Source organism: Pecten maximus, chromosome 15 (genome assembly GCF_902652985.1).
Source record: "Pecten maximus chromosome 15, xPecMax1.1, whole genome shotgun sequence".
Classification (NCBI taxonomy): Eukaryota; Metazoa; Mollusca; class Bivalvia; order Pectinida; family Pectinidae; genus Pecten; species Pecten maximus.
The window spans coordinates 9,439,673-9,460,542 of NC_047029.1; the positions used below are offsets into that span (position 1 = coordinate 9,439,673).

General features: G+C 36.8%; 2 protein-coding genes across 2 annotated transcripts in view; one reads left to right on the forward strand and one right to left on the reverse strand.

Annotated features, from left to right (window-relative positions):
* LOC117344121 (E3 ubiquitin-protein ligase HECW2-like) overlaps positions 1-959 on the reverse strand; it is a 63,359-nt gene extending 62,400 nt beyond the window's left edge. Inside the window, exon 1 of the mRNA XM_033906767.1 lies at positions 913-959. The gene's annotated coding sequence lies outside the window, so the exon portion shown is untranslated. The remainder of the gene's footprint in view (positions 1-912) is intronic.
* Positions 960-968: 9 nt separating this feature from the next.
* LOC117344123 (BRCA1-associated RING domain protein 1-like) lies at positions 969-19,628 on the forward strand. Its single transcript, XM_033906770.1, has 11 exons — positions 969-1,109; positions 2,975-3,031; positions 3,894-4,063; positions 5,877-6,763; positions 8,321-8,401; positions 9,235-9,407; positions 10,735-10,831; positions 16,280-16,409; positions 17,013-17,114; positions 17,788-17,909; positions 19,021-19,628. The coding sequence occupies exons 1-11, from the start codon at positions 1,039-1,041 to the stop codon at positions 19,354-19,356; spliced, it is 2,226 nt and encodes a 741-aa protein (XP_033762661.1). The 5' UTR covers positions 969-1,038; the 3' UTR covers positions 19,357-19,628.
* Positions 19,629-20,870: the final 1,242 nt, after the last annotated feature.

The window sequence follows — 20,870 nt, forward strand, 5'->3', positions numbered from 1 at the left end:
GTAGTACCACTTACTGGTGTAATAATTGGGAAATATTCAGTATATCAGTTCACTGGTCTGTATTAATATAAGCTATGAGCTTTTGGACTTGCTTGAGATTAACTTATATTCTTGATTCCATGTACTATATGATGTGCCTCATAATTAGTACCTGCTAAATTCAACATTAATTTGTCATTTGATTTATGACCGGTAGCTGGACTAGCCATTTGGTATTTCTTCCGGGGATTCCTACTGTGAATGTTTAACAATGGATTAAAGCATAAGTTAAAAAAAAACTCCCAGTGACGTACTTTGAAAACAAATAACATAAATATGAGTTGCCAAGGGAAATGTTTCTTTTTTTGTTCAGAATAATTATAAAGATGATTAATGCTTCAATTAGTGTGTCCCTGATGGTGCTCAGTGTGTTGATGTTAACAATCTATTTTGACAGCTATGACCACAAAGCAGTTATGTAATATTGTACCGTCTCTGTAAAGCGGGACATTTTGGGCAAAGCTACCAGGGCTCCGAACAGTCTATCACATGAAACCAGGGGGATTGGCCAAATATCTCAATGAAGTATATACATTGTAAATCCTATATGATTAGATCCGGATTCCATGTCTTAAAGTCAAACATGACTCACTAATTAGAGAGCAATATTGTAAAGTTATCTTTCAATGGACAATGATTATGAAGATATATCTTAATCAATTTGTCATGATGATGATTGCTTGTCAAACTACTGTCGATCAAAATCTCCCAGATAAAACTACGGAAATACCCAACCTTGTGAAGTCAATCATAAACAGTGAGTTCACGGGATTTTCTCATAATATAAACAGCCATGTTCTTATTTTATAGAAGCATGCACCAGTCTAAATACTGAGCTTAAAACATTGCAAAAGAAGTCGATATAGCGCTTACATCTTCAGCCTACATCCTCCATCCTCTTCCTTGCTTCCATGATGGGTGATGGTTCATGGGTAATATGTAAGCTATTTCCGGAGGTGTTCCTTGGCGGGAAACTGAAACTTGAAATGTAAACAAGAAATGGCTGTACAGTACGAGCACACACGATCGGCTTTGTCTCGTTTGCAGACGCTTCTCAATTGTTCTAAATGGTATACCAATTTATCTGCCATATTCATTATTTTTAATATGATTAATATAATTATCGTCCTAATTCCTTATATATCTTTACTACGAATATTTTACTTGACATGCTCCCCCCCCCCCCCCCCCCCCCCCCCTCGCACTACAGGCGTTTGAAGTTCTGACTGTAAACTGAGATATAATATACTATATAAATAATAAGGGTATTTATTATTAAAAAAAAGAACAGTTTGCAACGCCTCCGATGACAACAATCACCTAAATTTCTGCAAACGGGGAAAATATACGATATAACTATTGCATACCAGTTATTTTTTTATAGTAAATACCCTTATTTTTTATATGCTCGCACCAAGCCTTAGTACTTCATACTAGGCTTACTTCCCAGCAGGCCAATAACTACATGGCAATCAAGGTAAGACAGAGACCTATATAATATAGGTCTCTGGGTAAGATATAACGTTAATCCTGAAATTTTGATTTTCGATCGATATATATCGTCCAGACTCTTAAGTTCCTTTTTGCCTAAAAGCTATACAGTAGGGAAGGCTTCAATGCATACTCTCGCTGTTGTTGCCTGTTTGGATACACATTATTCCATTGAAGTATAAAGTGATACCGATGTAAAAGTTCAAGGAGTAGTAGTGTGCAGCCATCCAGGATCAAACCCGCGACCCTCGGCTTACTGGTCTGCCGCTCTACCAACTGAGCTAAAGGGAAATTCCCCCAAGCTAGTCCGAAGCTAGAAGGCGACCATGCAACTATGTACAATATCACAATTAAAACCTGGCCTGCTACACCGGCAATGTCAATGGCCGACACCATCAGGTCCCAAAAACAGGTTATGCATGCATACCCCTTACATGAATTGTATTCTCTGATCTTACTTTGGGAAACATACACTTAATGCAAGAGTGAAAATAATCAAAATTACTGAACTGTTTTGAATCAAGATTGACAGGTACTTTTGTAGCAGAACTGGACCGGGTCCATTATCGGCGACAAGGTATACATACATGTAGCTCAATCAGTAGAGCATCTGGCTAGTGTTCGGAGGTCCCGGGTTCGAACCCCCGTCTGGCCATGCATTTTGCCACTCATACTTACTACATTTGCAGTGTATGAAAGTATATATGAAAATTCCTTAGACAATATGTCTACAGAAAATTGAAATCCCATAGCCCAAGTTATTTTTCCATAGACCCATTTTGTAAACATATTGTTGAAAGTAGCATAACCGTCATGCAAACACTTGCATCATCAAGCAAATTATCATATGGGTAAAACAAACTCTATTGTAAGCTCTGATTTCATATGATCATTTGTTAGAAAATATTGGAATGTTGTTTACATGAATTGTAATGTATGTCAGGACTCAAACTTTTCATAGCCAATGGGGCCAACACTTTGAAATTTTACATAGACCTACCAGGTTTTCAATAGCCTCTGGCCATTGGACCACCTTCACTTTCGAACACTGCATTTGGTGCCTGTGACCAAACCTTGTTTCAAGTGAGGTAAATAATTGACAAGGGGATACCTGAACCTGGGTTGTGAGATGTGAAGTCTTCAAGGTCGAAGACTTTAAATGGGAAGGAAGACAGTGTATCGGAACTGGACTGGGTCGATCATCAGTGGCCAGGTAGCTCAATAGGTAGAGCATCCACCTAGAGCTCGGAGGTCCCTGGTTGGAACCCCGGTCTGGCCGTGCATTTTTCCACTCCCACTACACTTTAAACCTAAGAAAATAGTTTGTTAAAAACCAAGGATGTCAAGACATGATTTTTGACAAAGTTCTTAATATTCATTGTTTAATTACCTAGTACAGAATGTCAGATGAAGGTTTAACACATTCAAATTTTTAATGTTTCAGTAATAGAATTGCTAGCAGCCCTTGTACTCTTGGTAGCTGTGAACATATCTACTGCAGGTAAGTGTTCAGAACTTCAGAGTAACTGAGAATTGCAAAGTTCATATAAGAAACTGGTATACATGTAATCAATTTTTTCATTCTAATGTTACAAAAACGTTTGATTGCATCAAATAACAAAATCAAATTAAAGCTTATAATTATTTATACATTCATATTAAAAGTACTTACAATATTGATGTAATTGATGATGGAACATTTTCACTTGCTTTGATGTTGAAAAAGTTATGTTAATTTTCCAGTGAAAACAATTTTAGTTGATTTTTTTTCAGGAGTTTTTATTTATATCCTAACAGCTTAAGGGGAAATAACTCTTTCCGTACTAGGAATCTCCTGTCAAAATTAAGTATACACAGCTAGTAATGTCCTGTCATCGTTCCAAATTTTGTTTGCAATATTGATAAAGTATCACTGTACTATTTTTAGCAGGGGACATATATTGCTTTACCCAGCATGTTAGTAATTGAATAGCTGCTTGTACACCAATATAATGATATGCTGGTTAGACTGTCTTACCAGGTTCCAGGGATGCCTGACTGTCGATTCCTTACCCTAGCTATAAGTAATAGTGTAAGGCATAATGTAATTGAGGTGTGTGAGATGTGGATGCCAACATGTGTATGAGAATACTAAGGATGCATGCAGTTATGATCACAGGTGCTTGATGACAATACATTCCATTCTCTCACTTGAGTTGGGTGACATAATTATATCTGACTAGGCCAGGATTATGTATATAAAAAACCCTTCTAATTTGGTTTATATTTGGTGTTTTAAAAATTACACAATGCACAAATATGTATGCACAGTCTACAGATATAATTATATTAATACTATGAATTGATATACTTGTGATTTTCAGGGAATGCTGTGAAGATGTTTTAGGTAAGAGTTGTCCAGTTTGCCATATTCCAACCGATGTACGAGATGCACAGGTCAATCGCCAACTCTTCACCCTGGTTAGTTTGTCCAAGAGACTGGAAGAGATACTCGCCAGTTCACCAAAGGACAGTGGTCACTCCTATGTCTCAGGTAATGTCAAATTTGAAGTTGTCACAAGTTCACAACCAAACAAATTTCCTTTATTAGCTCACCGGTTACGAGTAACCGTGAGCTAATGCTGTACCCCTGGCGTCTGCGTCCCACCCCAAGCTTGTAAATCCAAAAGTATTCACCTCACACCATTCTTATTGGTTTATACATCCATTGGAGATCTAGGAGTGATGTTACAGTATGTGACATACAATTTCAAAATGACATGCTTTTACCTACATAAAAAATGAGTGCATACTAAGTGTGATTGCTGCTGCCGGTGAGCATTACAATCATTGATTGCACTTATTATTTATAAGTAACTTTCTAGTAAACACAGTTGTCACAAGTTCACGACCAAACAAATCTCCCTTGTTATTTACCAGTAAACACAGGTCAACTAAACATCGTTGTCTTTGTTGTTATCATTGTTGATGACAGATGCTTCTATTTACTTACAATAAGCAATTCTAATTTTAACCTCGGATGACAATAAGATTGTTAATATCAGAGGAATTTAAAGCCATCCAAAAACCAGATCATTTTTATCCAGCTGTCCAAATCTTGTAATATATATACATACTCAACCCAGTATGATTAATTTAGGACTGACCTCATGCCAAGGGTACATATTATTTTTATTATTATTATTATTTACCAAAATTTTTATTAATGTAAGAATAAGGTTTAGTTTGGTTTATACTTGTGTGATTCTTTTAGAGCTGAAACGAATGTTCGAATGTTCGCGAATGAATACCAATTCCCCGAATATTCGAATAGTGGAATCGTATTCGAATATTCGGTACGATATTTACTTCCCTTTAGTCCTTTGATCTGAAACATGTACAAACTTTTCATTTGAGTTTGTGAGCATTTCCAGCTAAATTCCAATAAATCTTAAGCAGAATGTAAGCTATGTTTAGGGGTTTTAAGGTACAAAGGTACTATACATCCAACATAGCAAATCATCTCCGGGCCAAACTCATTGAAAACGTGTTAAAACGTCAGATTTCCGTTCCAATCCAGGATTCAGTTTAACATAAAAATACATGTAAATACTTAATATTTTGACACGAATAGGTTCCAAAACTTGTGAATGAAAAGATATAAACATTTTTCTGACATCACATCGTAAATAAGGTACAGTGCTGCTATCTTTTATATCCGATAATGTGTACAGAACTGTCAACCATGTGGTGCGCCATATGCATTACGTCAGTGTCAATAAAACGCTTGGAACCAATAGCGACATTCCCGGTTACAAGCGCCCAACCGACAGAGGAAAATTTACCATGTGGACAGTTCGTGGTCGTTTTATTTCATGTTATTTTGTCAGTATATTGAATGTAGAACATTTACATACGGACCCAATGTAGTGAACGTTGATTTTTTTTATTATCTATTGGTCTTATAATGCAAATATTCCTTCTTTTGACATTGACAATATGACAGACACAAGCTCGTCAATCAGGTAGGCCAGCCATGTTTACGTTGTCATCAATAGGTGAACTTGGCGAATTTTTTTACGATTATTAAAGTGAGCTTCCGACTTAGTTCTGGCCATTCTTCAGTTGTATATATCACTGTTACTTATTTAAAGCATTTCAGTCGTCTATCAAGCTTAGTAAATCAGAAATAATTACGTTTTCTTAAGTGTGGACTGTACACTCCCGAATATTCGAATACTATTCGAATATACCAAACGAATATTCGAATACTATTCGAATATACCAAACGAATATTCGAATGCCAAAATCTGCTATTCGTTTCAGCTCTAGATTCTTTATTCTACATTATTTCCTTATTTTAACAGATGATCAGACGACACACTTGGCACCAGAGACAACAAGTGACCACAAAAGCTCCCCCACTGCCATGGGAGTGAAGCCAAACGTAACAAAGCAACCATGTCGAAGATCTACCCCAGCAAAACCTGGGAAAATACCTGGAAGCAAATGTAGTGTCTTGTCTAGTCCTGCCTCAAAGTTAGGCACCCGTGACACAGTTCCTGTAAATCAGAGCACCATGACACAGCATTTTGGTTACACAGATAACGATGAAATGACCGGGGAGGATGAGGCTATCCCTGAAACTCTGGTACATAGGAAAGTCTGTGATGAGGTACCAGTATGTAATATTAGTGGTGACAGTTGTATGCCCCAAGACAGTTCAAGGTCATCCAGATCAAGGACACAATCTCCCAGACTATCGACAGTATCAAGACAGAAAAGTCCAGTTACTGTTGAAACACCTAAAGATAAAACCACAGCAACATCGACTAGAAACGCTAAAACACAGCGTAGGAGGAGTTTACCAGTGAAGAATACAAGGAATTTAAGAGTAAGAGTGTTAGAAAAATCGGACAAGGACGCTAATCAAACAGAAATGAAGGAAAATAAACCAAACAAAAAGGCAGTGAATAAACGACATTCTATCGGTGCCGTCACAGCAGAGACCATTTCTGCTAGTTTAGCCGTTTCAGGAAAAAAGAAATCACGTAGGAGTTTGTCTCCTGCTCTGGTGACAGGGAGATATAATATCTCATCCTCCCCCGCTACAAGGTCAGGAGGTAGCACAAGGTCAAAGGTTAATTCCACAGGAATGAACACGTCCCTGACTGGCTCGGGGAAGAAGGTTGTGAATGAGATGGAGAAGAGAAACGCAAAGGGTGAAACTCCTTTACAGGTTGGATGTATCAAGGTACATGTAAATAGATTTCATCTTTCATAGCAGCGTGCGTGAAGATCTTCTGATTTTATTGTCCAACCCTCGACTCCTTGAGTAATATTTCTAATCAGAAAGCCCCAATATACAATATGTAGTGAAATGGTTCAGTTCTCTGACATCAGAATTAACTTAATTGCATAAAATCATACACAGATGAATCTAGATCTTTTTTAACAGCACAATACTGTTGCTTTTAAAAAAATGTTGATTGAAGCAGAACCTGTTTAATGTTTTTTTTTTTTTTTTTTTTGCTAGAGTTTTTAAAGGGAGACAACCTATTTTACTGTTCTGATAAAATTACAAATAAATAATATCAAAATGATAAGTTTAAATAACTGAAGTTTCAAAGAATGTTATCTTGATTTCTGATATAATGCTGACACAGTGCTCTTTCCCTATATGCAGTCACAGGGCATCCATTAACCCGAGACCTCGGGTCAATGACGCAGCGAAATTTAATTTGACGCACGACTTTTGCATGCCGTGCATCAATCTGACGCTTCACATTTTGACCACCACTGTAATTAGTCTATGTGTTGTCCAATACCCAGGCTCAACAAAGGGTATATTTGCTATGGCCAGTGACACTAATTAGTAGAATACCCTAGGGGTCAATTAAAAGAGCCACTCAACTGTGACTAATCCAACTGTCGCTGCCGATTGCCAAATTGAGGCACATGTGAAGTATATCCATGTACCTACCTGTAGTGGCCGATCTGCACTTTGTTAAGCAATCACATTTTAATAATTGAAATGAGTAAGCTATAGTACATTCCCATCCCAACAAATAAATGTAACATATGTTTGGGATAACTTTCAATCATGGACATAACAAGAATGAGATCGTAAGCAGACCTAGTTTGCAGCATGCCAACACAGGCGGCAGCCATTTTGTTGTTAACCTGAATAACCTTACATGTACATGACCTCTGCAGTGCATTTGACAGGGTGGGAAGCGTAAATCATTCATGTTACATTTTGGCGGCAAATATGAAAACAGGATTAGCATACAAAAATAACCTCTGGAGGCTGAGCAGATTAAAAAAAATAATAAAAGGATGGTTTTACAAATCATGCTTAACCAATGTAACACATTTATATATAATTCCAGCAAGAAATCAGTGATACAAGTTTTTTTGTTAAAAGGTTTACAAGAAATATATTTCAGTTATTTAAATTAAATAAAAAAATTAATTATGTTTTAATTGTACTTTATTCAAACAAAAAATATATAATTAAAAGAAAAGTTTAAATTTTTAAAATACTTTTATTTATTTAATAAAAACAAATATTGAAAAATATGATTAAGATGAATAAATTAATTATAATTAAAAAAAAAGACACTTTTATCAGTTTAAATTACATTTGGAAACGATTAACCGTGAAGTTTGAGAATTTCATATTTTGACTCTCAGGATTTTGATTTGACTCTCAGGATTTCAGGGCTGAGAGTCACTGACTCTTGAGATTTTAATCCTACTGGATGCCCTGAGTCAGAGGATTTAGTTGTTAATTGTCCTTTACCAACAGGGTGATCTTGTGAAGGTCAAGGAGCTGTTGGAAGGAGGAGCAACACCTAACACCAGAGATAATGCAGGCTGGACCCCTCTGGTATGTATAGAATAGAAATACAGCTACAAGCCAATAATGTATACAATTGTGTAGGCAAAAGTGTCAGTCAAAATGGTAGTGTATTATCTATACTGTACATCACTCTGTCATCTTTGCCCTGCATAATTGTAAGCGATAACATGAATTTGGATTTTATCTTTTCTCTCTTCTTAATGTCTCCCTTGGCACTACCTCCAGGGCTTTTTCTGGGGGCTTTCTAGGGCCGTTGAGCCCCATTCCCAATTGGAATTATTTCATTTTAAAGTCAAATTCCCAAAATTTGCAGTTCACTCCTGAAAAAATATTTCCCAAATCACCAATTTTCTTTCCAAAATCAGACAAAAAAGACCCTTCCCAAACCAGTGAGAATAAGCCCTGGCCTCGCATTCAGCCTTTAGTTGAATGTTCGCCCTATTGAAGAAGGCTTTGAGTTCTGTCCCCTTGCCAAGTCATACCAGAGTCTGAAACAATGGTAGTGGCTTCTCCTGATTAATGCTGTTAAAGGTATTTTGGGATTGCAACATCTGGTTCACCTTCTGTTAGTGTAACTTGACAGGGTGAGGTGTCCTACTACGTTTCTTTGACAGTATAGTTCAGTGAGGTAGCACTATAAAGTCAGCATCAATTCCGCACTATCACAAGGAAACAAACACAAACTCCAACATCCTTCTGAAGAGACTAGAGACTTGGTTTGGTTTTTTCTACCCTGCTATCTTTGTTTTACGATAATTACTGGGGGGAAAATCCATGTGATTAATACAGGCCCTCTTGACCTCTATCATATGTATAAAGAACTGTTATTGTTTTTGATACAATATGATGTACTGTTTCAGCATGAGGCCTGCCATTATGGTTATGTTGACATCGCTCGTCTGTTGTTGGACTATGGAGCACTCATTGACGTCCCTGGGACAGAGAATGCCACGCCCCTTCATGATGCTGTCTCCCACGGCAGGGTGCAGTGTGTGGCACTGCTGGTATCCCGAGGGGCCTCCCTCGCTACGAGGTAGGTACATATGTGTACCAACAATTGTGTACAAAAGTTATTTTTACGGAATTACATTAAAATAATTATCATGAATTAGATTGCATTAAATAAACCAAATGTTAGTTCCCTTTTGTTGCTTTTGCATATATTACAATTATATATAATGCATATACAGGAACGCTGATGTGGCGCAGCGGTATAAGCTGCGGGTATTTCTGGCTAGGCGATTGGGTGCCGTAGATCGTGCGTTCGAGGCCCGGTCAGGGCACGAGTAAAAAAAGTTGTCTCCCTTCGTCATTTGTGTTGCTATGTTATATATCTATTTATTAGCACAATGTATCATATACACTATGTGTCAGTGATCCGAAGATATAGATTTGAATATTCTGTCGTAGTAGTACCAAGAGAAATATTAATGCATATACAGGTATGTAATAGCATTTTGTCAGAAGGAAGTTGTCACAGACGTTGGAGCTATTTAATTGAATATTTATATTGCATGTTTTGTCAGTTGACTTTTATGGAAAACGAGATTCAATATAAAAAAAAAGAAAAGAATGATGATTTTGCCTTTCTACCTTCTCAGCTTTTACATACAGGATCAGGGAAGGGGAAACAAATATACTTGTAAGAGTGGCTGTAATAAATATCACCCAGAGAATAGAATTCTTATTGAGATCAAACTAAACAAATAAGATGTTGATGAAGAAAAGAGGAGTGAGTCCAACACGGAGTTTCGTCCAGAAATTTATTGAATACATTTCTGGACGAAACTCTGTGTTGGACTCACTCCTCTTTACGTCATTACCTGGATTTTTGCGTGAGACCATAGTATCCTTTAGGATCCACGGCTGTTTCATCAAGATCAGTACCAAACTACACTTATAGGGACGTTGTGTCTCCACCCTCCATAGAAATTAGATGTTAAACAGCATCCTTATAAGGATTGCTTTTTAACACCAAATGTTTAGTACAAAATAGGCGGGAGTACGATAGCATTTCTTCACCAGCTGACAATGTGTTTTCTCCCATTACTCTAGTTTCCTTCCACAGTAAGACTCCTCATGCTTCTATCCAGGCTTATAAGTGATATTAATATAAATTGGCATAACTTGTTTGGAAATTGTTGTAATATGAATAAAGTTTGCATTTATTCAGGAATTTTTTTACTTGCCATGATGGTATCACAGTTTGATGCTCAAACTGGTACTTTCCATGTCTCTTGATAAGAATCTGTTTAAACTAAAACTCCTGTATTTTAAAATCTTAACCATATGTGAAGTCTAATTTCAAGTGATTGGTATTTTGAGCTGTATAATACTTACTTAAATTAAATGTCACTCAGGAATCTGTATGGTTACACACCAGTGGACTGTGCTCGCTCTGAGGAGATCAAGACTGCCCTGAAAACACCTGTCCAGTCAGCTCCTATTGTCAAGGAGGTAGGTGATGATATGTCTGAGAATTTTTAATTTACTTAAAATAGGAAAATATTTATAATAGAACTTAAATTAAAGTGTTTTGCTGTGATCACCTTTTACCACCCTGTACCTGTTAGGGAATGGTCTTCTCAAGATGGCTGACTGGTTTTCGTGAGATGACTGACCGGTCTTCTCGAGATGACTGACCAAGATTATTACAGAAGAAGGTTGATTTACACTTAGGTACAAAACCTTTTATTTAGAAGTACACTCTTAGACAAGTACAAAGTCTAACTGCCATATGGTGCTCATATTGAATATCAAAACAGCCTAGTGACATTCACTTTGTTTATGCTCACAGTCTGATAATATTATGAAAGGAAAACAATTTTATATACCGTATTTGACCTAATAAGGGTGCATGGCGCGGGTAATTGACAGTGGGGGCGCCCTTATTAAGATTAGTTATTCTTAAGTTTTATGAAACAGACTATACCATATGGCAGAATACCCAAGGCTGTGGAAACGGTAAAATATTCAGTCATCAAAATATTCCAGATGAAAATATCTATTCATTATCATATATTAAGCTTAAACATCACTTGAATATTCCTGTAAACTTGTAAACCATGCCAGCTGATCTTTAGACCAGAGAACATGTGTTCCACCATTTATGTTCAAATGGAACTCTTTTGTGTTCTATTTATAGACACAGGTGATTTCCCAGATCATATCAGACATCGTTTTCTTTGACCTAATAATTGATTTATAATGTCTTTTACTAGCTTTCTGTTCTGAACAAAAGTTATTTGTCAACAAGAATGAAGTCTTTTACTTTATCTTCACATAAAGATAGTAAGTTATTATTTGTATGTGTGTTTAGTTTCGGGTGCTCTTTGCACTGACATGTCATCTGTAGGAATAGACAAAATGTGGCGAAAACTTGTGTTCCAGTTACTTAATTTGCTGAAGAAATTTGAACACATAAAGTAGCAAAACTTTTTACATGAATTATTACTTTTGAACACCATTTTGACACTCAGGCAAAGATTTATTTCCTTGAAAAAGGTAGGGGCGCCCTTATTAGGTCAAATACGCTAACGGTATGTTATTGATTGGTCTTCCAAAATTTGTAGCAAGTTGAGGGGAAAATGTTGTAGATTTTGATTACCGATTGGTCCTAAATAATGACTGCAATTGAAAATTTAGAAATAATAAAATGTCATAGATTATATTGGCACTACTTTCCATCCCTGCAGCTGTAGCAAGCATTGTACACTATTGTAATTAGTATTTAAGGTTGAGTTTGAGCTGGGCTGGAACATTCCTGATAAATGTGAAAATGGCTGTTAATTAAATGCTTAACAATAAGATACTGTTTGGATCAATTTTATTAGTTAACATACAAGTATTGATACATGTAAATCACTTGAAAAAAAGCAAATGTGGTAGCATCCCTATGGGGTTGCCACAAATGTCAATTTCATTTCATGGATTAATGCATTTTTTGGCATAAAAACCTCACATACCCATATAAAATGCCTATGATATATTGGACAAGATACCAGTGACAATATATTAATCATCATTTTGTTCATATCTATATGAAATCCAGGTGGAGGATACAGGCCCTGCCAGGGCCTCTGTTTTGTTGGGAATAAAACAGCCATCTCAAATTTTGTGGATTGAATATGTCTGCTCGTATTTTGGCTGGGGGTATTAAAACGCTGTATGTCGCAGTATTTGGTGGGGATAACAACCCTGCGTCTCGTATTTTTGTGGGAGAAAAAATTTTCAATTTTTGGACTTAAAATTTCTGTTCAGTTTTTGGCAGTTTGAAAGTATTAATCTCACTTATTTTACTAGGGTGCTGATAATTGGCAATAGAGTCCCTATGGAGTAAGACAATCCCTTCCTGGAGTAAAACTTAAAAAAAAAAATTGATTTTTTCTTTTTAAATCTGTGTTTTTTTTGTTTTTGCTTTTAAATGTTTGGACTTTGTGTTAAGTTTATGTTGTGAGTGTTGAAAGCCATAGTAATACATGGTATTAGGTTCCCTGTGGGGGTTAAACTATCCCTTGCCGGAGTTAAACTGAAAGATTTTTTGGGGGAATAAACACATTTGAAAAAATTTTGTCCAAATGTTGAAAGCTATTAACACGTCACTTTATGATGTACTAGGGTGCTGATATTAGGTAAAAGAGTCCCTATGGAATTACACTATCCCTTCTTGGGGTGAAACTGAAAATAAAACAATGTCAAAATGCTCACAATAGACAATTTATACTGGTCCACATTTTTCAAGGGAGACAACTCTCATTAGGATAATATTTTGTCAAAAAATTGAAGAAATATGTCCAAAAGCAATTACATTTGTATTTAATATATTCATTTAACAACAGCATAGCTTGTCTCCCGAATGTTTGTCAATAAATAATTTATATTTATATAAAATGGTATGGTTTTGAAAATTGCATGAATTCACAAAACATAATCTGATCAAGTAAACAATATAAATATTATTAATGCAATTTGCGAAACCATTCCAATTAATATATTTTAATTATTTATTGACAAACATTTGCGAGACGAGCTATGCTGTTCTCCAACAGCTCTTGTTTTTATTTTGTTAAATATTTCTTAATCATGTACAAAGATAACACTAACCTTTGTGCTTTTGATTGAAAAAAAAAAAAACACACAAAATATGCACATATAGTCTGCCATTTTGTTTTGACTTCTGGGGGCGAGCCTAATAACTACTTCCGGTACAGAATCCGGAAAGAACACAAAGTACGGAAAGAGTTAATGAAATGCTTAACAATAACATAAAATGTGGATCAATTTTATTAGTTTACATACAAGTATTGATCCATGTAAAAAAATGTACCTGTCTCGTTGTTTTGGTGGGAGATAAAAACGCAGTCTGTCTCATTGTTTTGGTGTGAGATGAAAACTCTGCCTGTCTCATTGTTTTATTGGGAGATGAAAACGCTTTCTGTCTCGTTTTTTTTTTTGTGGGAGATGAAAACGCAGTCTGTCTCGTTGTTTTGGTGTGAGATGAAAACGCAGGCTGTTTTATTGTTTTGGTGGGAGATGAAAAGGCAGTCTGTCTCGTTTTTTTTTGTGGGAGATGAAAACGCAGTCTGTCTCATTGTTTTGGTGGGAAATAAAAACGCTTTCTGTCTCATTGTTTTGGTGGGAAATAAAAACGCTTTCTGTCTCGCTTTTTTAATGGGAGATGAAAACGCAGTCTGTCTCATTGTTTTGGTGGGAGATGAAAACGCAGTCTGTCTCGTTGTTTTGGTGTGAGATGAAAACGCAGTCTGTCTCGTTGTTTTGGTGGGAGATGAAAACGCAGTCTGTCTCATTGTTTTGGTGGGAAATAAAAAAACGCTTTCTGTCTCGCTTTTTTAATGGGAGATGAAAACGCAGTCTGTCTCATTGTTTTGGTGTGAGATGAAAACGCAGTCTGTCTTGTTGTTTTGGTGTGAGATGAAAACGCTTTCTGTCTCATTGTTTTGGTGTGAGATGAAAACGCAGTCTGTCTCGTTGTTTTGGTGGGAGATGAAAACGCAGTCTGTCTCATTGTTTTGGTGGGAAATAAAAAAAACGCTTTCTGTCTCGCTTTTTTAGTGGGAGATGAAAACGCAGTCTGTCTCGTTGTTTTGGTGTGAGATGAAAACGCTTTCTGTCTCATTGTTTTAGTGGGAGATAAAAACACTGCCTGTCTCATTGTTTTGGTGTGGGATGAAAACGCAGTCTGTCTCATTGTTTTAGTGGGAGATGAAAACGCAGTCTGTCTCGTGGTTTTGGTGTGAGATAAAAACGCTTTGTCTCGTGGTTTTATTGGGAGATAAAAACGCAGTCTGTCTCATTGTTTTAAAGTGAGATGAAAACGCAGTCTGTCTCATTGTTTTAAAGTGAGATGAAAACGCAGTCTGTCTCATTGTTTTGGTGGGAGATGAAAACACTGCCTGTCTCATTGTTTTATTGGGAGATGAAAACGCTTTCTGTCTCTTTTTTTTTTTTGTGGGAGATGAAAACGCAGTCTGTCTCGTTGTTTTGGTGTGAGATGAAAACGCAGTCTGTCTCGTTGTTTTGGTGGGAGATGAAAACGCTTTCTGTCTCATTGTTTTAGTGGGAGATAAAAACACTGCCTGTCTCATTGTTTTGGTGTGGGATGAAAACGCAGTCTGTCTCATTGTTTTAGTGGGAGATGAAAACGCAGTCTGTCTCGTGGTTTTGGTGGGGGATGAAAACGCAGTCTGTCTCGTGGTTTTGGTGGGAGATAAAAACGCAGTCTGTCTCATTGTTTTAAAGTGAGATAAAAACGCAGTCTGTCTCATTGTTTTAAAGTGAGATAAAAACGCAGTCTGTCTCATTGTTTTAGTGGGAAATAAAAACACTGCCTATCTCGTTGTTTTGGTGGGAGATGAAAACGCTTTCTGTCTCATTGTTTTGGTGGGAGATAAAAACGCTTTCTGTCTCATTGTTTTGGTGTGAGATAAAAACGCTTTCTGTCTCGTTGTTTTGGTGTGAGATGAAAACGCAGTCTGTCTCATTGTTTTAGAGTGAGATGAAAACGCAGTCTGTCTCATTGTTTTGGTGTGAGATGAAAACGCAGTCTGTCTCATTGTTTTAGTGTGAGATAAAAACGCAGTCTGTCTCATTGTTTTGGTGTGAGATGAAAACGCAGTCTGTCTCATTGTTTTAGAGTGAGATGAAAACGCAGTCTGTCTCATTGTTTTGGTGTGAGATGAAAACGCAGTCTGTCTCATTGTTTTAGTGGGAGATGAAAACGCTGTCTGTCTCATTCCATATGAATGCTTGTGAAACTAGTACAGGTAATTATTAGTCCCCTGCCGTTTGAAAAACGGGGGGGGGGGGGGGGGGGGGGGGGGACTTTAGGTTTACCCTCTGTCCGTCTGTCTGTCTGTCTGTCACGCAATAGTTGTCCGGACAACTCCTTCTAAAGTACTACTCCGATTTTAATGAAACTTGGTATACATGATCAGTATAACATGTAGTTGTGCGTCCCACTTTTTTTTTTTTTCCAAAAACCAATTTTCAAAATGGCCCCCGACTTCTCATTGGTTGAGACTTGTCCGGACAACTCCTCCTCAAGTACTACTCCGATTTTAAGGAAACTTGGTATACATTATCAGTATCACATGTAGTTGTAATTGTGCATCCCAATATTTCTTTTCGAAAAAAAAACATTTTTCAAAATGGCCGCCGGCTTCTCGTTGGTTGAGGCGTGTCCAGACAATCCTTAAGTACTACTCCGATTTTAACGAAACTTGGTATACGTGATCAGTATAACACGTAGTTTAAAAAATGGGAAATAAATTGTTGCACTCCTGGGTCAGGCAGGGGACTTTGTATTGCTGTTGCAATACTATCCATCCTTGTTTGTTCTGCCTTGTTTGTAGACTGCTTTTATTACCTTGCTATATTTGGTTGTAGACTGTTGATGTATTGGAGTACCAGTTGCCATGTTTACTGGGTACAGCCCTAAACAGAGAACAGAAGATCGCCCTACAGAGATGTGCAGCCCTACTCAATGCCAAGGTGGTACAGGACTTTAGTCCTGAAGGTGAGTCATGTTTTTTGTGCGTTTTAACACCATGTAATCTGAGTTACAAGATTTAATTGTATGGTTTATCCTGTATTTTCTGTATTCATGTTTGTCTTATATCCCTGAGAACTATATTTCATAATCTATTTTACCTAGTAGATATATTTTATATGGTTTTACTGATATTTTTATAAATTCATTTGATTTTGAAATCTCACAAGCAAACATTTTTGACATGCTTAAAATTTTGCCTACTGTTAACATATAAGTTTTAGTGGTAATAATTTTTAAGCACTGAAACCATTCCACTAAATTACGATTGTGTTAATTACATTAATGTACATTGTATGTTGTTTTCAATTGTTGTAAAGCTCAATTTAGCATCGTGCTAATCTATTTAATTCAGTTTAGTATTGATGACAATTTAATATGGTTATTTTTCAGACAATTAAATACCCCCTAGTAATAAAAATCACAACAACAATATTGTGAATTTTTATAATTCAAACACTGTTAACATTATAAGTATCAGTACTGCTTGAACACAGATTGTTAATTATATCCAAACATCAGTAAAGTGTATATATAGAATAGCTGCAGCAATGATGTTTATTATTACAGTGACCCATGTTATTACCAGTAATAACCAGGATGGCCAGTGTCCTCGAACCATAAAGTACCTGATGGCAGTGCTCCAGGGCAAGTGGGTCATCAATATGGACTGTGAGTACTTAAGCTACCCTGTGCTTGTTTTCAAAAAAGATAATTATACCCATAACCTGTGCCTCAGCCGCAGGGTCAGTGTCCTAGACTCGGTTATAACCAGAACAAGGATGTTAAGCCCCATCAAACAATCATTCAGCCGCAGGGTCACAGTACAGCAGATCCCCATATTTTAAAGTCTGAAGAGATTGTCATAGAATTATAGCTCAGACTTAAATTTCTAGGTTTGCCATAATATTTCTTTAGTCATGCTGTAGAGTGATTCTATGGCAGTCGTACAGTGGCTTTGCATTTGCCATGTTAATCTGGCTTCAAAGTTACCGTATATTCGTGTGGTTGATGTGTGGTTGCTTTGGTAAAATTTATCATCACTTTAAAAGCTGTAAGACTGACACATATTTTCTGTCTACAAAAATTTAAAATAATTTTGTGTGGCAACCAAAACATAACAGTAGATCAATGTAGAAATGCTGCAGCAGCCATATAATTGCTATTGGCCATAGATTTGTTATAGACCGACGAGACCGTACAGCCACAGTGGCCAATGAGACCTTCAGACTCATTTCATAAATTACAAAGTCTGTGTCTTATCATAAGTTTGATCGGGGTTGTTAAAGGACAAAGGAAAGTTCTTTATTTCAGTACTTATTAAAGATTTAATCAATTATTGTAGGGGTTAACACTTGCCTGGAGTATGGGAGCCGTGTCAGTGAGGAGGCATTTGAGATACCAGGAACCAGTGCAAATCCCAACACACTGGCTCCACAGAGGGGCAGGACCAACAAAAAGCTTCAGGTAGGTATCGGGACTCAACAGTACAAACCCACAAACACCAGCTCTGTACAGGGGCAGGTCTAAGAACAGACTTCAAGTAGGTATCACAGGTTAATGTTTCAACAAAAACAGGGGACAAGAAACCTAACTTCACCACATACAACAGATAATGCTGAAGGCAAAATTATGATAGTCTTAATTAAGGGCAAGTGAGCTTATGTCGTGGTGCGGCATCTGGCGTCAAATTTTTCCTTTAAGCAATTTCATCTCGATATCCTTGAGGCACAAAGACCTGATATTGGTCCTTAAGCACACTGGGGTGTAGGGCTAATAAGTTTGTTAAAATGATAAATCTTGACCAACATTCAGGGTCACAGAGGTCAAATAGGCTAAAATATTTAAACAACTTCTTCTCAATAACCAAGAGGCCCAGGGACTTGATATTGGGCTTGTAGCATGCTGGGGTGAGGGGCTACCAAGTTTGCTCAAACGAAGGACCTTGACCTACATTCATGGTCACAGAGATCATATAGGCTTAAATCTTTAAACAAAGATTTTTCCTTAGACAAAAGCCCTGATATTGGGCCAATAGCATACAGGAATGAAAGTCTAAACAAATATTAACATGAATAAACCTAGCTTCTCTAATATTTGAATAAAGTGGTAATCAGCATTGTATCTGTAGAAAAGACCTAGATCAACTTCAAAGTTGCTGTAGAACGAGGTGAGCGATACAGGCCCAGTTGGCCTCTTGTCAAATTTTCTCACCAGGGTCAAAGCATTTTTCAGGTAGATTTCAAAGATTTATACCAGATTACAATAAGCTTAAGTAAAATAGGTTGAAATGACTAAATCTAGGTATACACTTCCTATACCATGCTTACAGCCAAGACTATTTAATAGTGAGTTCGGTTTTAAGTGTAAGTATTTCTTTTAAAGCAGAAGCTTGTATGCTTTAGTTTAAGCCATTTTTTCCCGTCACTCTTCACGTAACTCCCCTGACTATGATGTGTATTTGATCTGTTGAAGTAGTTAACTGGTACAGCGAGAACATTTTATTTTCAGACTACTCTGATGTATATTTGATCTGTTGAAGTAGATAACTGGTACAGCGAGAACATTTTATTTTCAGCTTCCCGGTTTATTTGATGGTTGCCAGTTTTACTTCCATGGTAAATTTGTGTACCCCACACCAGATAAGACAGAACTGATGGATCTGGTGAAGGCGGGAGGAGGTCTGATCCTTAGAAGGGAACCAAAAGTCGACAGTTTAGATGAATCGACTTTGACTGTGCCTTACCATGCTGATCCCGAGAGTGACTGCGCTCAGTGCTGTGTGTTTGTACTACACGATAATTCTGTGACATTTCCTAAGATCAACACCAGAAGAATGTGCTCATTACCAGTACGGTGGCTTATGGACTGTATGTCGACTTTTACATTGATAAACCATTGTAATAAATATTAGGTCGGCCATAAATATTAGGTCGGCCATTGGATCTCTTCTCAGCTCTGGAAATAGATTGTGACAATAGTATACGGATGTTAAACAGTAAAACTATTCTCATGGACCGATTATCTAGTATGTACCATGGTAGCTATCCAAATAGGTGATAGGAAGAGATGACAGTGCCAAATTTTATATATACTACTTAGTGGACTGCAGTCTATCGTCAAGGGAGGTAATAATTGTACTGATCGGATGTCTTTTCTCAACTATCAAATAAAATCAGACACAGATTTATGTCTCCATGTTTTCCATGACTTTTGCAGTACTAGAAATAAAACACTTACCAATGTTACTCTCAGTAATATTTTGATGTACTAGTCGGTACAATGTATAGTGGGAACATTTAGCAGAAGTTTAATTTCATGGAACCAAACTGGTGGTAGGTTACCCACCGCCAACATGGCTGACGACGATCCAGAAAAGAAAAAACGTCTCTGTTTTCATATTTGAATGGCTGTACTGACAGGCATTCCACCTGAAGTTTTTATAAGAGGAAAAACAGTCTGATTAAATTTTATCATGTTGTAGGTTACTGAAAACATGTTTTGAAAGCAAAAGCAGGCAATTTGAGTCCTGGAATGTGGGTAACTGAAACTATAAATAGGTTACTGAATCGAAAGTAGGTACCCGAGTCCTGGAATGACCGCAACTGAAGATATGAATAGATACATTATAACTGAAACAAAAGGAATAACTTTACATAATGGTAGAATTGGAAGGATGCTAAATCATTCAGGTTGTTTTACCCCCCTCGTAACGAAGTTAGGAGCAGTAGACTGGAATCGGCCTGTCTGTCTGTCTGTCTGTTCGCCAGTCTGTCGTCCCATAATTCTGTCCGGACAAGTCCTACTAAAATACTGTTCCGATTTCAACAAAAATTTGCATGTATAATCAGTACAACATGTTGTGCTTTTTTTTTACGACCAAGGGGGGTATTAGTTTATCCCTTCAGTTTTCATCGATAGACGTGTGAAAACCATTTTTATTAGATCATCGGCGCATCTTTCTTTACTGTACCTTTGTCTATATAACCCAATTTTAAATTGGTTAAAATTTAATTTGGATGTCCTCAACCTGAATTTGAGTTAATTAGTTAAAGAACATATTGTCTGTCAGTCTGTTTGTCTATATTATAACTGTTAAAACTGGAGCAATGTTATAACTAACAGTTTTTCAATTTTTTTTTTTTTTTTCTCGAAGTAAGTCTGTCTTTAAGATGGGTTCCACATTTCTAGGATTTTCTTCCACTACATTTCAATATTTATGATGAAAAGCCTAAAGTTATAAAAGGCTTTCATATTATATTCTTATTGCCTATGCGTAGTATCCTCATTAATGACCCTGGCTGTTAATAGGACGTTAAACAAAATAAACCAAACCAAACCTCAATTTTTTACAGCAATTTTTGCTTGATAAGTATACAAAACGGATTGTTATGAGCCATTGAGCTTTCAGTACACAGGTCGTGAAAA

Bases quoted from the DNA above. Each gene is read 5' to 3' on its own strand.
- LOC117344123 (XM_033906770.1), top strand. From the start codon at position 1,039: ATGGCTGTACAGTACGAGCACACACGATCGGCTTTGTCTCGTTTGCAG. The intron at 4,064-5,876 runs GTAATGTCAAAT...TTATTTTAACAG, and splicing joins TGGTCACTCCTATGTCTCAG to ATGATCAGACGACACACTTG. The intron at 10,832-16,279 runs GTAGGTGATGAT...ATTTGGTTGTAG, and splicing joins CAGCTCCTATTGTCAAGGAG to ACTGTTGATGTATTGGAGTA.